The following is a 22,783-nucleotide window of genomic DNA, read 5'->3' on the forward strand; positions in this document are numbered from 1 at the left end:
GAGTTTGAAAACTTTGGAGACAACGTAGACTACTCCGGTAGCTTTGTTACGGATAGGGAATTTATCTCCTTAGATGAGTTACATAGTTGGGCCGATGCGATAGCAATAACAATCGGTTTTCAATTTACACGTGCTTCTTATAAAAAAAAAGAAGGACGTCCTAGAGTTAGTGTCTATTTAAGATGTCACCGCTATGGTAATATTAGGGGTGATGTACATAATCTAGATAATACTGCCCGACCTGGTTCTAAAAGTAGAAGTTGCGGGTGTAAATTTATGATTGTAGGAAGTAGTCGTAAACCACCAGAAAGACCTTGGACGGTAAGGGTGTGTCCTGGTGAAAAGGGAAAACATAACCACCCGTTCTTGGTGTACAGAGATGGTCATGTAAGGGCAAATAGGATTAATGTAGACATTCGGGAGCACATACGACAGCTTAGTGCAACCGGAATGCAACCGGCCTTTATTATGAATTCTATTAGAGATAATTTTCCTGGTTTTTATGCTAGTATGAATCATATATATAATATTAGACAATCAATAAGGAGAGAAGAGATGGAGGGTAGGACTCCCCTTCAACACTGTCTTCATATGGCCACAGAACTTAATTATGTGGTCTGGACAGACTTGGATAACGAAGGGCAATTGAGCAGACTATTAATTGCAAATCCTACCTCTATCCAAATGATACGTACGTGGCCGTATGTTGTGCTGATAGATACAACGTACAAAACGAACAAACAAAAGTGGCCACTATGTGAAGTGATCGGAATGACGCCAACCAATCACAATTTCTTGGTTGCGTTTTGTTTGATGCGAGATGAGGCGGCTGTGTCGTATTCGTGGGTGCTGCAGGGATTGAGAGATATTTTCGGCACTGCTCAGACTCCTAGCGTCATTGTAACCGATCGAGACGAAGGTTTATCTGCAGCTATTCGTGACGTCTTCCCAGGTAAAAAGGCTTTGCTGATTCATTATTGTGGTTATATCTAATGATAATGTCTTAATTACGTTCAATGTTTTGTTTAATGTAGATGTGCGGCATTTGTTATGCATCTGGCATATTGGCAACGACGTTGAGAACATGGTGGACAAGTTGTGTGGCGGCAAGAAAAATCAACAAGGGCAGGTATTCAGGAAAAGTAGATGGAACCCCTTGGTTGAAAGTTCTACGATCGAGGAATATGAAGATAAATGGCAAGTGATCGTCAGTACGTGGTCGCTTAGGAACAAAAAGGTCGTTCGGTATTTGACTGGAACATGGATTCCACTGAGAGAGAAATTTGTCCGTGCGTGGACGAATGATTGTTTACACTTGGGTAACCGGACTACCAGCAGAGTTGAAAGCCAACACTCGTCTTTTAAGTATTACCTTGGTAGCGGTAATAGCTCATTCGATACCCTTTTCAAAAGGGCGCACGCACAGATTACAAATCAGCAAGCTACAATCCGACAAGCGCTACAGGATTCTATGTCTTCTGTACAAAGATCGATGCGACAGCATTACTTTAGACCTCTATATCGCCACATATCTCTCTATGCCTTGGAGCAGCTCCAGCTTGAGTATAATCGCATGTTAGAACTCGGTGATTTTGTGTTTAACAAATGTGGTTGTGTACTTCAACAAACCCATGGATTGCCGTGTGCATGTTATTTACATATGTCCATCGGATCACATGGTGCTTTGTATTTGGATGACATTCATGAATTCTGGAGTACTTTGAGGTACACCGAGGTAAGAGACGAAACCGATGAAGGAGTACGATACCCGAACGCCAATGACAAAGAGTACTTTCAATCTTTAGTCGATGAAGTCCTCAAATCTGATCCCGCTGTTGTTCGCCGAATGTCTCAGTTACTTGAATATGAACTACACCCAGATGGCGCGGAAATACCTGAGCCTTACGCTAGTCCACCGAGAAAGGGAAGACCAAGCACAAGTAAAAACATGAGAAGGAGAAAAAGTTCATTTGAATATAGCAGATCATCTTCTCGCGGTCGAGGGTCTACATCTTCTTCCCGCGGGAGATCTAGTGGCAGATCTAGTGGTCGAGAGACGCAATCCTCAGTAGGAATTAAGTTCAGTTTCAACTTATTCGGTACTTGACTATATTTTTCGTTTTTTGCATTAATTCGTCTCAGTTTACGCATATTAACTTTATTTACATTTATTGTAGATGATCCTGGAGGTCGAGATTTTTCACACTTTCCATGGCCTAATAACATCCCATTTATCCTTCCTCCTTACTTGTTCGACTGGATTGATGTGTTAGGTGATGGTAACTGTGGATTTAGAGCAATTGCCGTCACAGAGCTGGGAGGCGAGGAAGCATGGCCTCTTTTAAGGCGTGCTATGAGTATGGAAATGCAAATGAATAGAGCGCAATACCTAACTTTGTATCTATCCCAGGAGTCACTACACGATTCTATATTCAGAATAAGTTCACACGCAAACGGACCTGCTCCTTTCATGCACTGGATGGATGCACCGATGGCTTTGTACTCTGCAGCAACATTTCTAAACATTGCCATTGCTTATTATGGTTCTGCTGACTGTAATCCGCAATACAACGGTTTGATTCTCCCGTTAAGGAAAGCATCGGGCGTGAATAGTGTAAATAAAGTAATACATATATGTTGGGTTAATAGAAATCATTTTGTTCAACTTTTAATGAACGACGATTCGTCCCCTCTACCGCCGATCCATCCAAGTTGGAAACAAGCAGCTGACAATTTCACCAAACATCTTGACACACATTTCAGTACGAGGATTATGCTCTGGAATAATCTACGCGGGCCACGTTCACAACCAACTAATACCACCGCTGACGATGCTGTAAATTTAGATACTCCATAGAATTTATACACGACATTCATTATAAATTGTATATAATCCATAATTATACTATTGTGTATACGAATGACATTCATTGACGAAAAGAAATGCAATAATTAATGTAAAATAGTTTCAGTACAGACTATGCAGGGTCATGCCCTTTAAAAATTTGCCATTCTTCAAATAAATCTCTACAATCATTAAGGTATATTTCTAACGCATGTCGTTGACGGGGGTTCAAATCCGCAACCGTAGCAGGTAGTCTTGCCAGTGGACCGAATCGACTGGGTCATTCATTCAGGAACTGAAGACACAAAAGGATAATGTCCGTTATTAATTCATTAAAAAAAAATCTGAAAAAAAAATGATAATAAAACTCACGTATTCAGATCTGCTCTGAGAAGGACCAGGACCGGAAGTAGGCCCTTCGTCCGGGGCTATGTACGGGTGTGAGCACACTTTGAACCAATCAACGTAATTAGGTTCAGCCTCAAAAGGAACAGAAGCCCGACGAAGTCCCTGCTCAACAAGGCAGGCACTATAGGGGAACCTACTCCATGCCTCCAAATATACAGCAGAAGAAGGAAAGGTCACGTAGTAGGTACCGTGTGCCGGTCGGACAGCCTTGGCTGGTCTAATAGGAGCGGGAGGAATAGCCTTCACGAACCCAATCTGTCGCAATGTCCGCTCCGGCAAATACACCTCCACAACATCAAAGCACGTGATACCCCCGATTACGGTGGTGCGTGGGTGATCATTCAGCAACGCACCAGCAGCAGAATTGTAGGGAGTCCATTCAACCTGCATACAAGCGAAGTTCACAAAAAAATACTATAAATTGAAAACAACATGCATGAAAAAATGTAATGTACAGTACCTGAGTCTCCGTCATTGAATCAAGAACCTTGCGGCAGTCCCTCAACCTGTCCAGCTCACAACATGGTCTTTTCGGTGTCCACATCTCCGCCCTAGTCATGTTTGGCACATCTTCTCGGCGAGCATGAGGGCGGAAAGCGGGAAAGTACTCATAGATCCATGTCTGGAGCAATGTGAGGCATCCAGCAATGGTCTTGCAACCAGCCCTAGATGCCATTCTGAGCTGCCTGTACAAGAACGCCAAGGTCACCGCACCCCAGGCCACGTCCTGTTGATCGTCGTTCACGGCAAGTTTCGGGTGAGGTCGCTTGCCAATTCTGGACTTATCCGCCAACAAGGTAGAGCCGATGACAGCCATGTAGTACGCTGTCTTCTAGGTATCCATGGCCTGCGACCTATGACACAGCCGCATCAATTCAGCAACGGTTATGCATCCGCCGGTGAATGAACCTTTACGCCGAAGCTCAGACAGAGGCTCCCCGAACAGATTGGTGATACCAACCTCCCACTCCGCCTCCGAAGGCTCAGCCGGCAGAGAATCTTCAATAGAAATACCCAATATGCGTTGCATGTCGTGCAACATAATCGTCATCTCTCCCCAGGGCATGTGGAAGGTGTTCGTATCCGGCTGCCACCTCTCGACGAACGCAGATATCAAAGCACAATCGATGTGCTGGTGCATAATGACCGGTAGTAGGCCGAGGGAAGTGGCAGGTAGAACATCGTTTAGCGCATCGGACATATCCTTCAGTCCGATGATGGACTCCACCGGTCTCTTCCTAATACGGCATTCTAGAATCGGAGGCGTACGCTCGGAGCCGTCATAAATAAGTTTAGCTATGTGCCCGCCATAGCTAGGGATCAGTCGCGTATCTGTCGGACCACCGGGCTGGGGTGATGTCACTAACCAGTCCGTGTTAGTGGACTGTGAGGGCTGATTATCGACAAAACTACGTCCTGCGCGCTCAGATGCGGCAGAAGAACTCGGGCCGCCCCGCGCAAATCTTTCGTCGCGGCCGCGAACAACAGCCCAGTCCACTTGGCAACACTCAGTACCTTGGAACTGAACATCATCAGCATCATTATCATCATCACTATAAACCCCCCAACTACTCTGGAGGCTGTCAGCCTGGTCATCAATAGGAGTACGCACTTGGTTCAGCGTACTCGACCTTTGGGCCTCACTGTGTCTGACAGCCTCTTCATGCCTAGCCCTCCTAGCAGAACCCGTCACCCCCCTCTCATGCGGGTCCCCTCTAAGTAAAGTAGGCCTTGAACTATTACCTCTCAACAATTGCCTAAAAAAACCTTTTCCTTTTCCTTGATTACCAGCCATTTTCTACAATTTTTACAGTTTTATTCAAAGATAAATAATAATTTAACAACAAAAAAATTAACATACAAATTTACACTAATAATTTATAAAACAACACATGAACATATTTATAATAATAAAAAAAATAACAATCACATTAATAATAACATTAACATATATTTAATAAAAAAAAATACAATCACAATAATAATAAAAATTAAATTAATAATAATAACATTAACAACAATAATAACATACTTCAAAATTTAAATTAATTATTCCTAAATATAACGAAAAAAAAAATTTAAAAATGGAGGCGCCCATATCTGGGCGGCTGGACCCCGGTTCAGCCGCCTAATTATTCCTAATTTTAGGCGGTTGAACCGGGGTCCAGCCGCCCAGATCTGGGCGCCTCCCTTTCAATTTTTTTTTTCTTTTGCATTCAAAACAATATATAAAATTTACTAAAAAATATAAAAATTACACATTACAACATACAAATTTACAATAATAATTCAAAATTTATATTAATTAATCCTAAATACACGAAAAAAAAAAAAATTCAAAACGAGGCGCCCAGATCTGGACGGCTGAACCCCGGTTCAGGCGCCTAATTTTGGGCGCCTGAACCGGGGGTCCAGCCGCCCAGATCTGCGCGCCTCCTTTTTTTTTTTTTTTTTTCTTTTGCATTCAAAACAATATATAAAATTTACTAAAAAATATAAAAATTACACATTACAACATACAAATTTACAATAATAATTCAATATTTATATTAATTAATCCTAAATACACGAAAAAAAAAAATTTTCCAAACCAGGCGCCTAGATCTGGGCGTCTCGTTTTGAAATTTTTTTTTTTTCTTTTGCAACTAATTAATTTAAAAATAACTTACCTCGATTAATAATTTGGGGATTGTACTTAATTTTTGCTCCGAGATTTAGCTTTAGTGAGTTGTATTTAGTTGTAGTGAGAATAATTTTAGGTGGAGTGTGGTATATATAGGAATTTCACCCTTAATGGCAATATTGTTAATTTTTTATAAAGTAAGGGTAAAATGGTAATTTACTCAGGGGTGGCGATAAAATGAAAAGGGTGGCGGAATATAAGGATTCGGAAATAAAAATAATTTCATGGCAGGAGTAGGACTCATAGGAGTAGGAGTGGGGGCAGAAGTAGCCGGGCTAGAACCAACCTTCACGTTTCAAGTGATTACCACGCGGCAATTCGACGGCGCTTATTGACTCCATGTTCCGGAAATAATTCTCCACCTTTTTTCAAATAAAATACTCCAAGTCTTCAATTAATGTCTTGGCAATTGTTAATCTTATACTCGTCCGTTTCATAATACCCGCTACATTTTCTATTTTTGACAATTTCATATTACTTACTATAATTTCGTTTTTAATAATAAAAGAATCATTTTAAGTTCTACCTATCTTATTTTTATCCTACTCTATACTCTATAATAAAATAGTATACTATACTCTATAAAGTTATCTAACAGCCTATTTTTCCTTTTTCTTTTTCAATTAACAATAATAAAATACTATACTTTATAAAGTAAACAATCAGCTACAGAGTAGGTTAATCACTTTTCTTAATACCCGTGCTTAATGCCCGTGCCCATGCAAATGTAGCAACTAAAACGGAACGGAGGAAGTAAGTCACATTAATATTTGGTTACTATTTACTTATCATTATATATATATATATATATATATATATATATATATATATATATATATATATATATATATATATATATATATATATATATATATATATATATTATTTTTAGTTTATAAATTAAAATATATTGGTGTGATTAGGGATGGATGCAACATTGTTCAATGATGTGATCAACTAATAATATTTAATAACTTATATCTCTAAATACATAAATAAGTATACTGATTAAGTTAGTTAAAAAATTGGCGTGTGATTGCGTTGTCCCAGATTCAAGCCTAGCCATCAACAGTATTTAAAAACAATAATTAATACATTGACGTCATTAATTTGATTTTATTTTGGATTCACCCCTAGTACCACAAAATTTGCCCCACTTTTTTTAAGTCTATCTAATCAATTTTGCCCAATTTTTATTTTTGACCATGACTCGTACTTCTTAAAGTTTCATCCACATATATAATTTACCTTTTCATCTAATTCATATATTTCTCTCACTCTCCAAAAAAATACTACTTTATTCATTTTTTAAAAAATTATTTCACCAATTAACATTGATGAAAAATTGGTTGGACAGAGGAGAGTATGTGAAAGTTACACTTAGTCTCCATTTCCATTAGTAGAGACTTAATGAGGAATTACACAAGTTATAAGACATTGCATTTGAAAGGTTTAACAAATGCTTTTAAATAAGAGCTTTCCAAACATTAAGCATGGTCTTTATGAATTATTAAAGGTATATTGTTTATAATATTCTTATATATATTATTTTTCTCATATATATTATTTTATTGATTTAACATGTGTTCTTGAACATCTTGATTTATTATTCATGTATAAATTCTAACACTTTACCCCTCCCTTGGAAAGTTATTATACTCATTTAAATGGGGTGTTTCTAATTATTTATTGAAATTTTGATGTCTCTAGTCGTAAAAGTTTAAAGTCATGGTTTTAATTCTATTGTAAAAGGTACTATAATTTAAGGGTTTATATGGTGTTAAGGAAAATATCAATCTTAGATCTAAAAAATTTTATTTTAGATTCAATTCTATAAAAAACAGCATCCGATCCAAAAAAAGCTCTTATTGAAAATTATATCAAACAAGGATTTGATTAAGGTTTGCAAAAGCAAGAGTGGATTCAAGATTCCAAGAAACTCTTGTAATAACAACATATACCGATGATCTAAAAATAAAGATGTCCAAAAATTTTTAATTCGACAAACATACTATCTTATCGTATACATTACTATTAAAATAAAATATAATATTATTATTATTATCATATAAAGTGACCAAGTATATATCATATATGGTTAGCAAGTTTTAAATAACATGACAATACAACCAAAACATGTACACATTAACAATAACTTTTAAAAGCTTGTAATACTCTATTAGAACATATATTAAGCGGCTAAATAAGTTGGTTAGTTTCTATAAATAATTTGAATTTTAGGGTATTTGAATGAAAATGTGTTACTTCTTATAAAACTAGTTTAGTTGCCGTCAATAGTTTAGTATGAAGTTACTGAAAAGAATATAAGATTTTCTTTTTTTTCCTCCTCCAAGATAATTCATTAGTTCTAAACTCATTACAAACAAACTCTAATTACAACTTAAAAGTACAAGACTAAACAAAAAAAAAAAAACAAATAATTCACATTTACTTAAATAAGCTCCACGAAAACATTATTACCCAAATTTTTAATTATTATTTAGAGCTTTGTTTTGCATGTGGTTGCATCATCATCATTATCATATTATTCATTTATTCTGCCCATTAAACGTATGATCAGAGTCTGAAAAGAGAAGAAAGATGACAACCCATACCTTTAAAGAAAAATAACGACCAAAACGTCCTTAGGCTTAAAAAAATTATCAAAAAAAATTCTTAGGACGAAAAAATTAAGTGAAGCTAATCTATAAATCTGATGTGGACAAAATTGATTTATCATATTTTCTTTTTCTGCCGATAGCATATGTTGCCGAGTGATTTAGTGCAGATATGCTCATGTGCAACACTAAAAGATATCTTCTGCAAGATTCTTAAACAATTTCGTTGATTTTGATTGCTATTTAATTTTATATATTTACTTTTTAATAATTCCGATGTTAAAGTGGTAAGACACATATATTCTTATTAAATTAAAATCATTTTCTAAAAAGGAACACGAGCACAACATTAAGTTTAAATGAAAAAGATCCTGAAATAATTCAATTTTTTTCTTCTTTTTCTTTTAAAAAAATCCTAGTAAAGGTTTTTTTTTTATATATTTTTTCTAGATAACCCTTTTTCATTTTCGATCAGAAAATTAGCCTAGTAGAAAGTGGGTAGAAAAGAACAATAACAATGGTGCAAAAATGATAATGAAACGCATTTTTACCGGAAGATTTTGATTAAATTTAAGTCATGCAAAATTTAAACAAGAAGCAGAAGAAATAACTTACTTACAATATAAAAATTAATTGGTAATAGCAAAAAAAATTAAGATCTATCTAGTTCACCTAATTTTCACTAGTTAAACCTAATTTTTAGTTATAAACTATGATTAGGTTTTATCAATTAAAATTGTTTTTTATTGATTATAGCTGATTAATACTTATGTTTACTAATTACTTTTTTAAGGTGAACTAAACGTAACTTTACTCCTCAAATTTATTAAGTGATTTAATTTTAACAATATCCCTCATCTATTGATCCAACAAAAGATACATAAAATATTATCTGAGAAGTAATCATACTTATAGTAAAAGTCTTGCATAGACTTATTAAATAAAAACACTTACGTTTTAATATCTTTTAAGATTAATACGTATTAAATTAGAATAGAACAAATTGATACAAGAGGTTATCATCATATATATACATCATAAGTAATGATAACCTAATTTATTTTGGAATGTATCAATTCAAAAAAAGGTATAAGATATATTAGGTTAATTGCGTCTACTAACGAATTTAACGATTTTAAAATTGAAAAGCTTCCTTCCAGTCGTGAGTCGTGACGTATTACTTAATACTCTTATTTATTAGTGTCTTTAGTGAAATTTATTTGAAGAAAAACAAGAAAAAAAAATATCGAAAGTAAAGCGACAAATGATGAATGTTATTGGATCTCAGGTCAATGGTCAAAGATTAACGTCCTATGAAACACGTCTAAGATCCGAAAAGACGTAGATAGACTCGCCTAAAGTTTTCTTAGCCATAAACGTCGACGTTTAAAACTTAATTAATTATTTTCATTGAATTAAGTCCATTTTGTTTCAATTGATGATGTAATAGGTGGGAACCCACTTTTATGGCCCAATTTACATTAGCCGTTTGTAACTCGATGAGAGGAAGGTAAGGTGTTAAACTAGCACAATGGCATTATCATCTTCACCAATTCTTGTACGAGACAGTCTCTCCGTGAGTCGCTGTCACACATAGGTTGAATGATCCAACAAATTCATATTTGGCAAATGGACAATTTATTTTGAGGTTATTTTCTCAACCGAGAAATGTTCTCTCACAAAAATAACTATATCATTATGGAGCTTTGGTGGGGTTCGGTCAGTAGCGAATCTATAATCCAAACTCATGGATAACACTAATATATTTAAGTAAACAAATAGATAAATTGTAAATAAATAAATAAAATGTGAAATTATTATGTACTAAGAAATCGAGGACCGAGGTCTGACTTCTGAGGAGGGGAAATTCAATTTGAAGAGAAGCACAACATTGAGGGGCATAAAAGAAGGAGAATCGATCGATTGAGAAGGAGAATAAAGACGAAGTGTAAGATAGAAAGACACTGAAGAGAAAGAAAAAACAGTACATCTGAAAATTCAACAACTGTATATAAAGACTTAATTTCCCTCTCAAAACTTATTTTTGAAAAATAATCATAAATAATACGTGCTATCCAAAGTTATATTACTAGATCCGCATATGCATTGCCCACAACCACTAGAATGATAATAATTTAGAATTTTCAAGTAGTACTTCATGAAAAGGGGGGCGTCATGTAAAAATTAGGTATACTTTTTCATGCAATTCAATATACTAATTTAATTTTTAATATCTCTAATTATATATAATAAAAAATTATAAAAATTTAATATTAATAATCATTGCAGTGAGATGAATCAAACAAAATCTCACTTGACTATATTTTAACTTATATGTTAAAAACTAATTACAAATTAAGAGTGATAAATAAATAGTATAATTTTTCCTCATATTACAACTACTATGGAACGGAATAAGATTGATGGCTAGATTTCTCTGATTATTATCATTTATGTATGACTAATAAATACTCCTACAATTCTTATTATGATTGTTTTCCTACTATTTGTTTAGGAAAGATAACATAAAATAATTCAACCTTTTTATAATTTTTCTACAATAATCTCATCTATTAATCAACTATAAATAATTTCAACTTCATAGAGTATTTTCCTAGAGAAAACTCGGATAACCGGATGATTTACTATAGCAAATTTTATTTTTTTAAAAAAAGATAAATTAAAATATATGTGGAAAAAAATGTTAAAAATGTTGAAATTCTTTTAGAATTATTTATGTAAATTTTCAAAATTTTTCTCTAACTTTATATTAATTTTCAGTTTACTTTTTCAGTAAATTACTTACTATAGCAAATCATCTTGGTACTTAAGTTTACTCTAGAAAAATACCCAAAAAAGTTGAAATTATTAATGGTTAATCAATAGTTGAATTATTGTAGAAAAATCATGAAAATATTGAATTATTCTAAATAATTTTTCCTTTTCTTTATTGTTTTTTCTATATTTTATTAGAAAAAATTACCCACAATAATCCTACATTTTATTAATTTCCAGAATAATCTTAACTATTAGCTATGTTATTTGCCTACAATATTACTGTCCAATTGTTAACCTGCTATTCTATGTTAATTAGAAAATAAAAAAATCAGAAAAATGTGCAAATCACGTGCAATGTAGCAGATTAGCCCTGATCCCTTTTTGATGAAAAAAAAAAACCAGTTACAACAAATCAATGACATTGCCCTTTGTAAGAAAATCGAAGACAAAGGTTCTTGCTATAGCCTATAAGATGAAAAGCCAATTCATTTGACAGAACCTTGGATTTGTGATGCTCCGAAAAGCTTCGTTTCATTGTCGCTATCTCAAGACTCCATATATTTAGACATTCAAAGGTCATGTTATGGCAATCTACAACAGTTTGAGTTCATCATCTATAAACATTCCATGATCTTTATAATCTACTAATACAAGTCCATTCATTTTTTGTCTGCTTTCATCCTTTTACGTATCTCGTGCGCAGTGTTGAAGATTCCTAGGGTTGGCTGGTTGCATACAAAGCACTTTTTGTTCTTGGAATGATGCTGCATATAAGACCAAGAGATTCAAATTGGTTAATTATACTGCATTTAGATAGATCAACAACAACACTAATAGTTCAATATAGTCTCTCTGTCTCTTTAAGGTTGCCCCAATGATGGCAAAAAGCTATTCGATGTATTCAGTGTGGAAACTTAGAGATGAGAGAAAACAACATAGTTATTCTAAATTCCTAACACGAGAATATGTTGATTCTAATGTTCGATTCAGAGGTGGCAAGAAGGGGAGAGTATGATTAGTTTTCGCAGTTTGCTCAACCTATAATAATATTAATCCCAAGCCCAATAATATAGGGTGTTCCTGAACATGATCAAATAAACTAAAGTGATCAGTTTAACTATTAAAATTACCGAAATCACATTTAATTGGCCATTTGATTTTGGAATTTAATAAATTAGTCAAAATCATTCTCCCTTATTAATTTATCTCTTTATTGATTAAATAAAACCAGTCCCAATCTTGCAATTTTAGTACTAACTCAATAACCAGGTTGAAGTATCACATGGAATCTGTCTTGCCTTTTCTTTCCTACAGTAAATAGTCCCCTCTTTCCCTAAGCTTTCCAACAGTTACAATTCCTTGAAAACATCCTTAACCTGTCTTCATTACTAACACTTTGTTTGGACAGCAATTTTGGAGAGAAAAGAGAAAAAAGGAAGGGAAGGAAGCGAAGGGAAAGGAAAGGAAGGGAAGAGAAATGGAGGGGAAGAAACTCTTGTTTGTTAAGAAGGGAAGGGAAGGGAAAAGAAGGAAAATAGAATTTTCCTATCAAATCTTTCAACTTTGGAAAGATTAATACCTTAACAAAATACATCCATCCAATCCCTCCAAATCTCTCCCCTCCCATTTTGTTATTCAAACAGATACCTCATCCCTCTACATCTCTTCTCTTGCTTTCCCTCCATTTCCTTCTATCCAAACACAATCTAAAGGTGTTCAAAGGAGCGGGTGAGTGCAATTTCTAAACGGTGCAGGTTAAGGTGGGCCAAGTAAAAATTTGACAGGTCAGGGCAGGTCAGTCAACAGTCCATTATACCCGACCAATCCAGACCGTTTAATTGTTTTTGATATTTTATTTTGCTGCAAAGTAGCTTGCAATAGCGCTAGTCTTAGCTTAATCCTCCAAAACTGAAAAAAAGAAAAACAGAGATAAAGTCCTTGCAAGTCAATATCTTTGAACAAATAGAGGGCAGAGGCATACATATAGAGAATGAAAAAGTCACATGGATGACACAATAAAGCCCGCCCCAGCCCATTGACTTTCGTCCCAAATCGACTCGATAATAGCCCGACCCTTTTTGAAATTTTAACGAGCTAGACCCTTGTTAAAAGGACTGGGCCAAGGGCTCTAAGCGGGCCCCCAATTGCACACCTCTATTCATGAATAGTTATGAACTTGTGATAAGGGATGACCGGTGGATAAAATTATTCGGGTTTTGCACCGCATCGACCCTTTCGAGGCGGATATTGGTATGATTTTGATGGGTAGTGGATGGGTATAGGTAGGAAAAATCCTACCCACCATCAATGGGTCGGTGGTGGGTATGAGGTCTTACCCGCTCCTCTTTACCCCGCGCCCCACCCAATACCCACCCTGCCCAATAGCCGCCAACCCTATATCTAAAATATACTAATTTATATCAATTTTGTATATTTTTATTAAAAATTATTGAAAAAAATTAAGAATATTTTTATTTTATTACATTATATGATTTATACAAAATTAGATGTACAATTAATTTTGTAGGGATTTTTGGAGTAAATAACACGAACTTGGAGTGAATGTGGGATGGGTATAAGGTGGGTATACCCATGATGGGTATATCAAATCAAGAGGATGAGTTTGAATGCATACCTAGGTGGGGAGATGTGGGTATGAAAATTTCACCCGTCATGGGTAGTGGGTAAAAGGTGGGTATGAGTATGGGGAGGGCATACCGCATCCACCCGCCCATTTTTCCATCTCTACTTGTGATGTATCATCAAAGGTCACCAGAGCCTATCTACAACTATACTTCATCTCCTAGCTGACCGCGTTTGACCCTAAAATCTCTACTCTCTCATGTACTTGAGTCATAGAGACTGTAATTGACCAGATTCTACCTCCTCGTTAACTGACTTTGACCTCACTCTCTCCTCTCCCTTAATGTTGATTGTTGAGTCCTTGATATCAGACACATTCTTCTTTATACCGTCTCTGTCTCTTTCCTCTCCACTACACAAAAATATATGACATTATGACGAATGAAATATCAGGACATGAATGAAGCGGCTTCAATATAATGAGAGAAAGGTTTGAGCACTGATACTGGTGGGTTGGTCATTAACCAATGGCTCAGTGTCCTAGAATTAGATAGGGGAGGTTGGGTAGTTGATGGATGCACACAGCGGCCAACTTTTCTAATTCTCTAGTTTGTTTACACCCCTAATTTAGTTCATACTAGTCTCCTTGAAAGAATTTAAACTCAAAAAAATTTCTATTAGCCAAAAGCATTTCATAAATGGTAGCTCCTGCCTACGAATGCTGGAAACCTGCTTCATAAATTAGATGCCACAAGGAACCAACAACCCTCTAAAACAATTAGACCAGAAAGAATTTCATAGATTCAACAAAAACAACGCATGTTATAGAAAACACTTATGGGCCAACAGCAATGCATTGAATAAAAGAGATAAAGTGAATATAGTATATTACCTTCAGAGCACAATGCTCACAAAAGTAGTGTTTGCATTTTGTTACTACCGGATCTACAAATGGTTGCCTACAAATAAAACAGGCAAATGGCAAAGAATCATCCTCATCTTCCTCGTCATGCTCAGCATTTTCCTCATCACTATCATGGCCCCCCAAAGCCAAATTTCTCTTTCTTGTTTTTTCAGCTTCCTCCCACTCCTTTTCCATCTGCCATCCTGATTTATAATCTCCACGGTCATGCATAAACTTACACGAGTCACCATAGCCACAGTAGCCAGTTTCTTTGTAGTCCTTGCATATGTCTGGTTGATAGTCAAATCTAGCAGAAACTCTTATATGAGCAGAAGCCCTAAGAGGCCCATGAGCCCCACCAGCTTTCTCAGCAGCAACAGTTTGTTCACGACGGAAACCTGCTCTATGATCAGTGTAATTATTAATACCCTTGTATACCTTTTCATCACCAGATGGCTTATTCTTGCCCTTTAAGGCTTCCTCCGCTTTCTTGAGAGCACGTTCTCGAATGGCTCTGGCATCTCTGGAGATATCTGTCTCAGTTTCGAGTGTAGCGGTTGCTTTACTATCATTCTGGACTTGAATTTGTTTTGAAGACTCGTATTTAAACAAGATATTCTTCGAGTCCTTGGACGATTCAGCAGATGCTGAATGTTTGGAAGCTCCAGTTGTAAAGAATAGTTTGTTGTCTGCCTTGACAGGCCTTTTAGCACTAGTCAATACGGAACCCTCAGTTTTCACATCATCATCCTCATCCTCATTTTCATCAACAGCTCGTTTTCTAATGTTTTTGTTCTTCATAGGTTTTCTAAAGAAGCTGCATACTGCTCAAGGAAAATAAATTCACCAACAATTAGAACATTAAACGAGAATAGGCGACTGAATTGAAGGAATAAACAGTTTTAGTAAAAAAAATTAGGATATTCTACATGGTAGGCACAAACTTTTGCAAAAGGCCAGTCGTAGCAAATCTTAAAAAAAATTCCACAAAAGAGCATTGTACTTTTGGAATTCACGCTGCCGTAACATTATGAACCAAAAACGTTTGATTTTCCGTTATCTTGTGAAATTTTATTTACCCTTGTGTAATTTCCTTAAAATGCAGCAACCATTTCTCCTACATCCATCTTCTTCTTCTTGCATTCATCCACATAATGAGTACATTTTAATCAAAAAGGTATGCAGAACAAGATCATTACTATAATGGGTTGAGATAATCTCATGAATTTCTCTACAAGTTTCAATATTGTTTTGCCGCCCCCAAGATTGTACCAACAAACTAACAACCTCAGCTAATTGGGTTGAATGATAACATGAATTGGGTAATTGTTCTTTGATTACAAACAATGCTTGAGTGAGGTTTTGGGAGTGGCAGAGATTGTTGAAAAATTGGGAAAAGGAGATTTTGGGGTTCAAAATTTGTGGGTTTTGGAGGGGTTTTGGAGAGGAGATACAAAGAGATACTGTTGGGTATTTGATTGGGTGAAGATTATGATTGTTTATGTAAGGTTGATGAATGCAAGTGATAATAAGCTCCCTGGCTGCATACCCATTTCTTTGTTTCAATGAATGCCTTCTCCATCAGAATGAGGCACCATTTCTTTGTTTCAATCAATCCCAGCAAGTTTTGGCAATCTTAAGAATCTTACATTGCTCGATTTGTCTGGAAATCGGCTAATTGGACCAATACCAACTCAATTAGGTCAATTAAAACTGTTACAAACATTGGGATTATAGGTTGGTGACAATACCTAGTTACATAAAACTGTTTTTAGGTAATGCAGTGATTAGTTCTTACAAAAAAATGAACTCTATGATGATTCAATATTGGTTAGTCCTCCATATTGATGAATGCAAGAAGAAGATGATAAAGGAAAAGGGGTTGGTGCATTTTAAGGAAATTACACAAGGGTAAAAATGAAATTTCACTAGATAACGAAAAATCAAAAGTTTTGGTTCATAATGTTACGGAAAAGTGTAATGCTATTTTATAGAATTTTTTAAGATTTGCTACCACTGGTCTTTTGCTAAAGTTTGTGACTACTATGTAGAATATCCCAAAATAATTAAACTAGGGAGCATCAATCAAACCTTGTTCAGCCTTGTCTTGCTCACTTGCCTCCGCCATTTGATAACAGGGAATTTAGCTTCTGTCTTGTGATATGAACTAGCGGGCAACCATCCCACACTAGAAACTGAAAAATAGCAAAAAGATATTTACAGTCCGCCCACATGAACTAGCAATTAACATTCTAATTTCAGAAATAAAACATATACACAAAACTCAAAAAGTAGAGTCCAATAAATCATTACAGCTTAAGCAGTGGCAGAAATTAAGATGTTGATCAAGAAGAGTAAACTCCTCACACTAGAACAGGTAACAAACAATTTTGAGCTGTGTTATTTAAACAAAACAATAATTTTCAAAACAACACTCAAACCTGTACGAATCAATTTACCAAATTTTCCGAATTTCTTGACATTTGACAATTTGAATTGAGCAATGATATGACTTGACACCCACCCTACTCAAACTCAAACTTACCAAAACCATAAACAATATCATAAATAAGTTTTTTATCATTCACTAAAATACCCACGTAATTAGAAAATGAATATTAACTAGAACTCTCAAACCTAAAATTAATACTTAGATAACAAGAATTATGAACATTCTTGACATTTGGATTTAAGAATTTTGGTCCATACCAGACAGTGAGACAGGCGATGGTAAGAGAAGACCGGCGGCGGTGATTGGCAATTAGTGACAGCCTTAGCGGAGCTTACTACGGTGGTGAGTTGGGTGGCAGTCCAATCCGTGCTGAGGTAAAGAGGATTGGGGATCTAGGGTTTATGTTTGTGAATAGAAGTATAGAACTTAAGTGACAACGAATTAGGAGCCGTTTGGCACAGGAGAATAGAGATTTTTTTTTTCCAATCATTTAAAACAAATAAGGACTTTATTTTTTTTTTAAGACAAAGTCTCTCCCTTAAATTCAACATGTCAAACACTCCCTTAGGGTTGAATATATCTAGAAAGTAAAAAAGGAAATTAATCACAAAATAAAATATTATGATTGGTTATTAAACCCTATACATCCATCAAACCCAAAAAAATTGTCACAAACATTTTAGAAAAATTTTGACTTTGTCAAAAATTGCTTAACATATTTTTTTTATCAAAAAAGTACATGAGAATTATTTTATTTGTTAAAGATTACTTTAACTATTTCCATTCAATTTACAATTTCTGCTCTCACGTGATTATAACCTATTGCCGAAACAATTAGGAGTGTTTGGTATAATTGCAATTTTAACTTATTCAGCATGTATTGAGTAGTGAAACCTTTTAATATTAATTAATATTTAATAAATTTAACAAAAAAAATTTAGTAAATTAATTAATTAAAATAATTTATTGTTATCAATAAGGTATTATATTAAACAAACTAATCCTAAGAATAAGTAAAAATTAAAAAGTCAGAGCAAGTATCACCGTTTTACAAATATGAAATATTAGAGGAATTTCATGGTAAAAAATGAGTTATTCTTAGATTATGCCAAATTAAAACGACACCGCATCAATAAGTTTGATTTTTTTTGTTTGCTTGAAAACCACAAAACCGAATTACGTACATCACCTTCTTCATTTCTCAGTTCTTCACCAGTCACTAGTCACTAGTCACTAGTCACTACTGAAAAACTTTACAGAGAGAAAAAGATCGAGAAAAAATGGCGATAGCACTTAACAATGGATTCAAAATGCCGATAATTGGACTTGGTGTTTGGAGAATGGAGAAGAAGGATATTAAAGATCTCATTCTCAACGCCATTCAAATTGGTTATCGCCACTTTGATTGCGCTGGTATTTTCTCTCCCTCCTTTTGCTTTCTGATTCATGTGTTATTATGGGATTATTTTTGTATGTCTAATTGCTAAGTAGAAATTAGAAAATATCCAGATTTTATGGGTGGGTATTTCATATTTTATGACAAAGTATAGTTTAAAATTTTGTTGGTGTTATTTGTAAACTGTAATAATGTTTTTTTGCTAAATTAAGTGTTAATCGATCCTTTTATTTTCTATTGGTTTATAAATTTGATAATTGTTAGTTATTAGTAGTACTTATTTGATAAAACATCATCTTGTAGCTAATCCCTTCAACCTTTATGTATTGGGTTTGAAATGTAAAATTAGGATATCAAGAGTCAAAACTGGTGCTCTTTGCAAATTAATGAAGTTATTGGTGTGATCTAAGCTAATCTCAATGAGCAACATTTTGTTTGGAAAATGTAAGAAATGGGAGAAGAGAGAAAGGTGTGATTGCATATAAAGGAGTGAAGGCCAATGCCAATGTTATTGACAAAAAGATGATTTTGGTTTTCTTTTGTAAATTTCATTTGCGCATGTGCTTATTGATTATTCTGATTTTGGGGAATAATTTCTCTGTAAGTTGTTACCTACTAAGGGGGTGTTTTGTATGGTATGGGAACATTAAATGTAATGAAAAGGGAAATGATAAAGAGGAGTCAGGGTAAGGGTATGGATTATAGTTATACGTTGTTAGGTATAACAATATAAGGGAAACATGTACTTGATCATAGAAAGGGAATTTGTTATTGACATAAATGGATGGTAACAAAATAAGGGTATCCATTATTGAGTTCACCTAATATTATACCAAAAAAAATGTGGAGTAATGGCAATTGAATCCCTTACTTCGTATTAAAAAGTTCATACCAAACACCCCTAAGGGTGATAATGAGATAACGCGCCTGGAAATTAGTAATTACTCTGTTTCAACTCGATCAAAGATCAATTTCAGTGAGATTTAGTAAAGCTTTAGGAACCAGAGTGGGCAGAGATTTTAAGGAGCCTAGCTAAGGATAATTGAGTTTAGCTCGAGTCTTGAGACGTTAACAAACCTATATGCATATCACAAATGCACTTAAACACACTCATGATACATGGTTTTATGAGTAATTGACCTTTTCAAGTATTGATGAAGATCACAAAGTTTTTCACAAGTTGGAGATAGGAATGCTAAAAGTGTTTTTGTATGCTGGGTGATTTCTGGTTTAACACCAAGTTTTTGTGTTTATTGTTAATTTTTGTATATTTCATTCAATTGTAATGGTGTTTATTTATACAAGAGTTCAAAGAAAACTGCTTGAAGTAACCGCTTCTAATAAGCAACTGCCTCTGTAACTGCTATACTACTTACTTATGCTAAATAACCGTAATACATGTAACCGTTATACATAAATCTGCTATACATACTCTAACACTGGGCATTCATTATTCAAGCAATTGAGTTTGATTCAAAGTCAAGATGTGTTATGATCTCAACTTAGCCTGAAATATATGAACTTGGTTCTGAGTAGGTTGGAGTCTAGTTTAGCTAATACATGCATGTTGTTTGCTTGTCCTGGCATGTTTCTGAGTTCCAATTACTTTATGAATGGGAGCATCATCAATAGCTGAGAATGTGGACCTGGTGGTGGTTGCTTCTGCTACTTAATTAATGATTTTTTTATCGACTATTTAATGTTTTAGAAACATAATTATCGTAGATTATGGATATACTGCTATAAAATTGTGTTCAGTCAATTATTCCAAAATATGCTTTTATGCATAAGGCTTAGAACAAGTAGTGGAAAATTCTTGCTAATGTTCATTGCCTTGCATTTACTTATCTTTATTGAGAGAATTATGAAATTAACCAGGTAAGATTTTTTCCAGCTGATTACCAAAATGAAGCTGAAGTTGGTGAGGCACTTGCTGAAGCATTCCAGACGGGGCTTGTTAAGAGGGAGGATCTTTTCATAACCACTAAGGTCAGTCTACATGCAATGGAAGAAAAGGAATAAGGTTTCTAGTTTTTGAGTTATCGTATTATCTTAATCTTAAAATTACAATTACACTCATATATCACATCTGAATTTGATTGCAGCTGTGGAATTCAGATCATGGACATGTACATGAAGCCTGCAAAGACAGTTTAAAAAAACTCCGACTTGATTATTTGGATTTGTACTTGGTTCACTTCCCTGTAGCCACAAAGCATACTGGTATCAAAATCCTCGATTTCTGAAATATGGATCACTAAATTTTGTAGGAAAAAGAGATGTCTGCAAATTGGGATCTTGGTTTTTTGACATTTAGTACAGTGTCTTGAGATGAATGCGAGCAGAAACCACTGTTCAGTGCTGTTATACGATTCAGACTTGTACTTTTCTGTCCATGAGTTTGGCCCCTTTCTTTTTTCTTATGGGAGCGTTTTCTCCTTGAAGGAGCAAGCTTAAGTGGACAAAGGAGTACATTGTTGTAAAGAAGCACTCTGGATTACGAGTTTTAAATTCCAAATTTCATCAATTTCCCAGAATTTATTTGAAAAAGATACTGATTAAACCCTTGTTGTAGCTCTCGTTCAGATATCAAGCTAACAACAATCATGTACAATATTCTTACAGGAGTTGGAACCACTGCAAGTGCATTGGATGAGGACGGTGTGCTGGAGATTGACACAACAATATCCTTGGAGACCACCTGGCATGCTATGGAAGATCTTGTTTCTATGGGTTTAGTTCGCAGCATTGGTATCAGGTAACTAAGCTGAGGTTATTTCAAACCTTAAAATAAATACGAAGAGAAAATTTTTCTCTTCCCACTTTCTTACAACAGGGTTCTATTTCCCTCTCGAGACGTTGTTTACTTGCATACCCCTGAAAGACATCTTAATAGTTTGCATAATAACAATCATAAATTCATAATACATCAGCCTGGGGTTGTTTTTGGGTGTGTATTAATGTCTTTCATGTTTTCGTTTTTCTTTCAAGAATCAAGAAGGAGATTGAAATATAATTGCTGTGGATTTTCTCTCATTGGACTTCCATATTTTGTATAAAACTTGGGGTCTAAACTTTATGGAGTGTATTAAACTATACTAATGCTTTATATGTTGATATTTCAATCATGACCATGTCATGACTAATTTATTTAAACTACTTACAGCAACTATGATGTCTTTCTAACAAGAGACTGCTTAGCGTATTCCAAAATCAAGCCTGCTGTGAACCAGATCGAAACACATCCTTACTTCCAGCGTGATTCTCTCGTGAAGTTCTGTCAGAAGCATGGAATCTGTGTTACTGCTCATACTCCTCTTGGAGGTGCTGCTGCTAACACTGAATGGTTTGGTACAGTATCTTGCCTGGATGATCCAATTCTTAAGGTAAAGATTACCATCTTGTATTATGTGGATACAGACCTATTTAACATAGCATCAAGTAACTTTGAAAAACCTTCTGCTTTTGGATTTGGAAAAATTGATATTAATAATCCAAACTAGCATGTTATTACACCATAAACATCCAGTGCAGGGTGCTATTTCTATTGTTAATGTTCATCTACTCCTGGAGGTTCAAGGATATGAATAAGTATGAACTATGAACCAGTTCAATTCTGGATGCCCACTGCATCTAATCCTCTTCTGTTACAATCAGGGTATTGCAGAGAAGTACAAAAAGTCTGCGGCACAAATAGCTCTCCGATGGGGGATCCAGCGTAATACAGTTGTCATACCAAAGTCGTCCAAAGTTGATAGATTGAAGGAGAATTTCCTTGTATCTGACTTCAATCTGACCGAGGAAGACATGGAACAGATTAAAAGCATAGACCGCAAGTACCGGACCAATCAGCCAGCCAAGTTCTGGGGATTAGATCTGTACGCTTGAGGCCCTACTATGAATCAGAGTTTAGGACATGTTCATGGGAGATGGACTATTTGCTAGCTGGTCAAAAACTTAGTACCACTTTGTAGAACTTGGCAAGAAAATTACAATAACATTACATGTTTAGCCTTGTATTCAGCCTTTGAACAAGAGTATATGTCTTCAATTTCAAAGTACAATCATAAAATTGTCAAAAGACATTTTTAATTAAGTAATTTTTGTTCATAAAAT

General features: G+C 35.0%; 4 protein-coding genes across 5 annotated transcripts; 2 read left to right on the forward strand and 2 right to left on the reverse strand.

Moving 5' to 3' along the window:
• Positions 1-550: 550 nt before the first annotated feature.
• Positions 551-2,072, forward strand: LOC130823778 (protein FAR-RED ELONGATED HYPOCOTYL 3-like). Its single transcript, XM_057688580.1, has 4 exons — positions 551-952; positions 1,035-1,586; positions 1,806-1,910; positions 1,984-2,072. The coding sequence occupies exons 1-4, from the start codon at positions 556-558 to the stop codon at positions 2,070-2,072; spliced, it is 1,143 nt and encodes a 380-aa protein (XP_057544563.1). The 5' UTR covers positions 551-555.
• An 866-nt stretch (positions 2,073-2,938) lies between these two features.
• Positions 2,939-3,790, reverse strand: LOC130824391 (uncharacterized). Of its 2 annotated transcripts, XM_057689392.1 has the most exons (3): positions 3,714-3,790; positions 3,218-3,637; positions 2,939-3,140 (listed from the first exon to the last, which is right to left on the reverse strand). In XM_057689392.1, exons 1-3 carry the CDS (start codon positions 3,726-3,728, stop codon positions 3,126-3,128), a joined length of 450 nt encoding a protein of 149 aa, XP_057545375.1. In that variant the 5' UTR covers positions 3,729-3,790; the 3' UTR covers positions 2,939-3,125. The 2 variants fall into 2 exon arrangements, with proteins under 2 accessions (XP_057545375.1, XP_057545364.1); XM_057689381.1 differs by having other exon boundaries at positions 2,939-3,637.
• An 8,030-nt stretch (positions 3,791-11,820) lies between these two features.
• LOC130824400 (zinc finger CCCH domain-containing protein 1) lies at positions 11,821-17,776 on the reverse strand. Its single transcript, XM_057689404.1, has 4 exons — positions 17,529-17,776; positions 16,911-17,014; positions 14,808-15,643; positions 11,821-12,096 (listed from the first exon to the last, which is right to left on the reverse strand). Exons 2-4 carry the CDS (start codon positions 16,945-16,947, stop codon positions 11,992-11,994), a joined length of 978 nt encoding a protein of 325 aa, XP_057545387.1. The 5' UTR covers positions 16,948-17,014; positions 17,529-17,776; the 3' UTR covers positions 11,821-11,991.
• Positions 17,777-18,451: 675 nt separating this feature from the next.
• LOC130824419 (NADP-dependent D-sorbitol-6-phosphate dehydrogenase-like) lies at positions 18,452-22,782 on the forward strand. The gene is made up of 6 exons (XM_057689421.1): positions 18,452-18,684; positions 20,562-20,656; positions 20,773-20,890; positions 21,293-21,425; positions 21,834-22,053; positions 22,325-22,782. Exons 1-6 carry the CDS (start codon positions 18,552-18,554, stop codon positions 22,553-22,555), a joined length of 930 nt encoding a protein of 309 aa, XP_057545404.1. The 5' UTR covers positions 18,452-18,551; the 3' UTR covers positions 22,556-22,782.
• Position 22,783: the final 1 nt, after the last annotated feature.

This window comes from Amaranthus tricolor, chromosome 1, assembly GCF_026212465.1.
Source record: "Amaranthus tricolor cultivar Red isolate AtriRed21 chromosome 1, ASM2621246v1, whole genome shotgun sequence".
Taxonomy (NCBI): domain Eukaryota; kingdom Viridiplantae; phylum Streptophyta; class Magnoliopsida; order Caryophyllales; family Amaranthaceae; genus Amaranthus; species Amaranthus tricolor.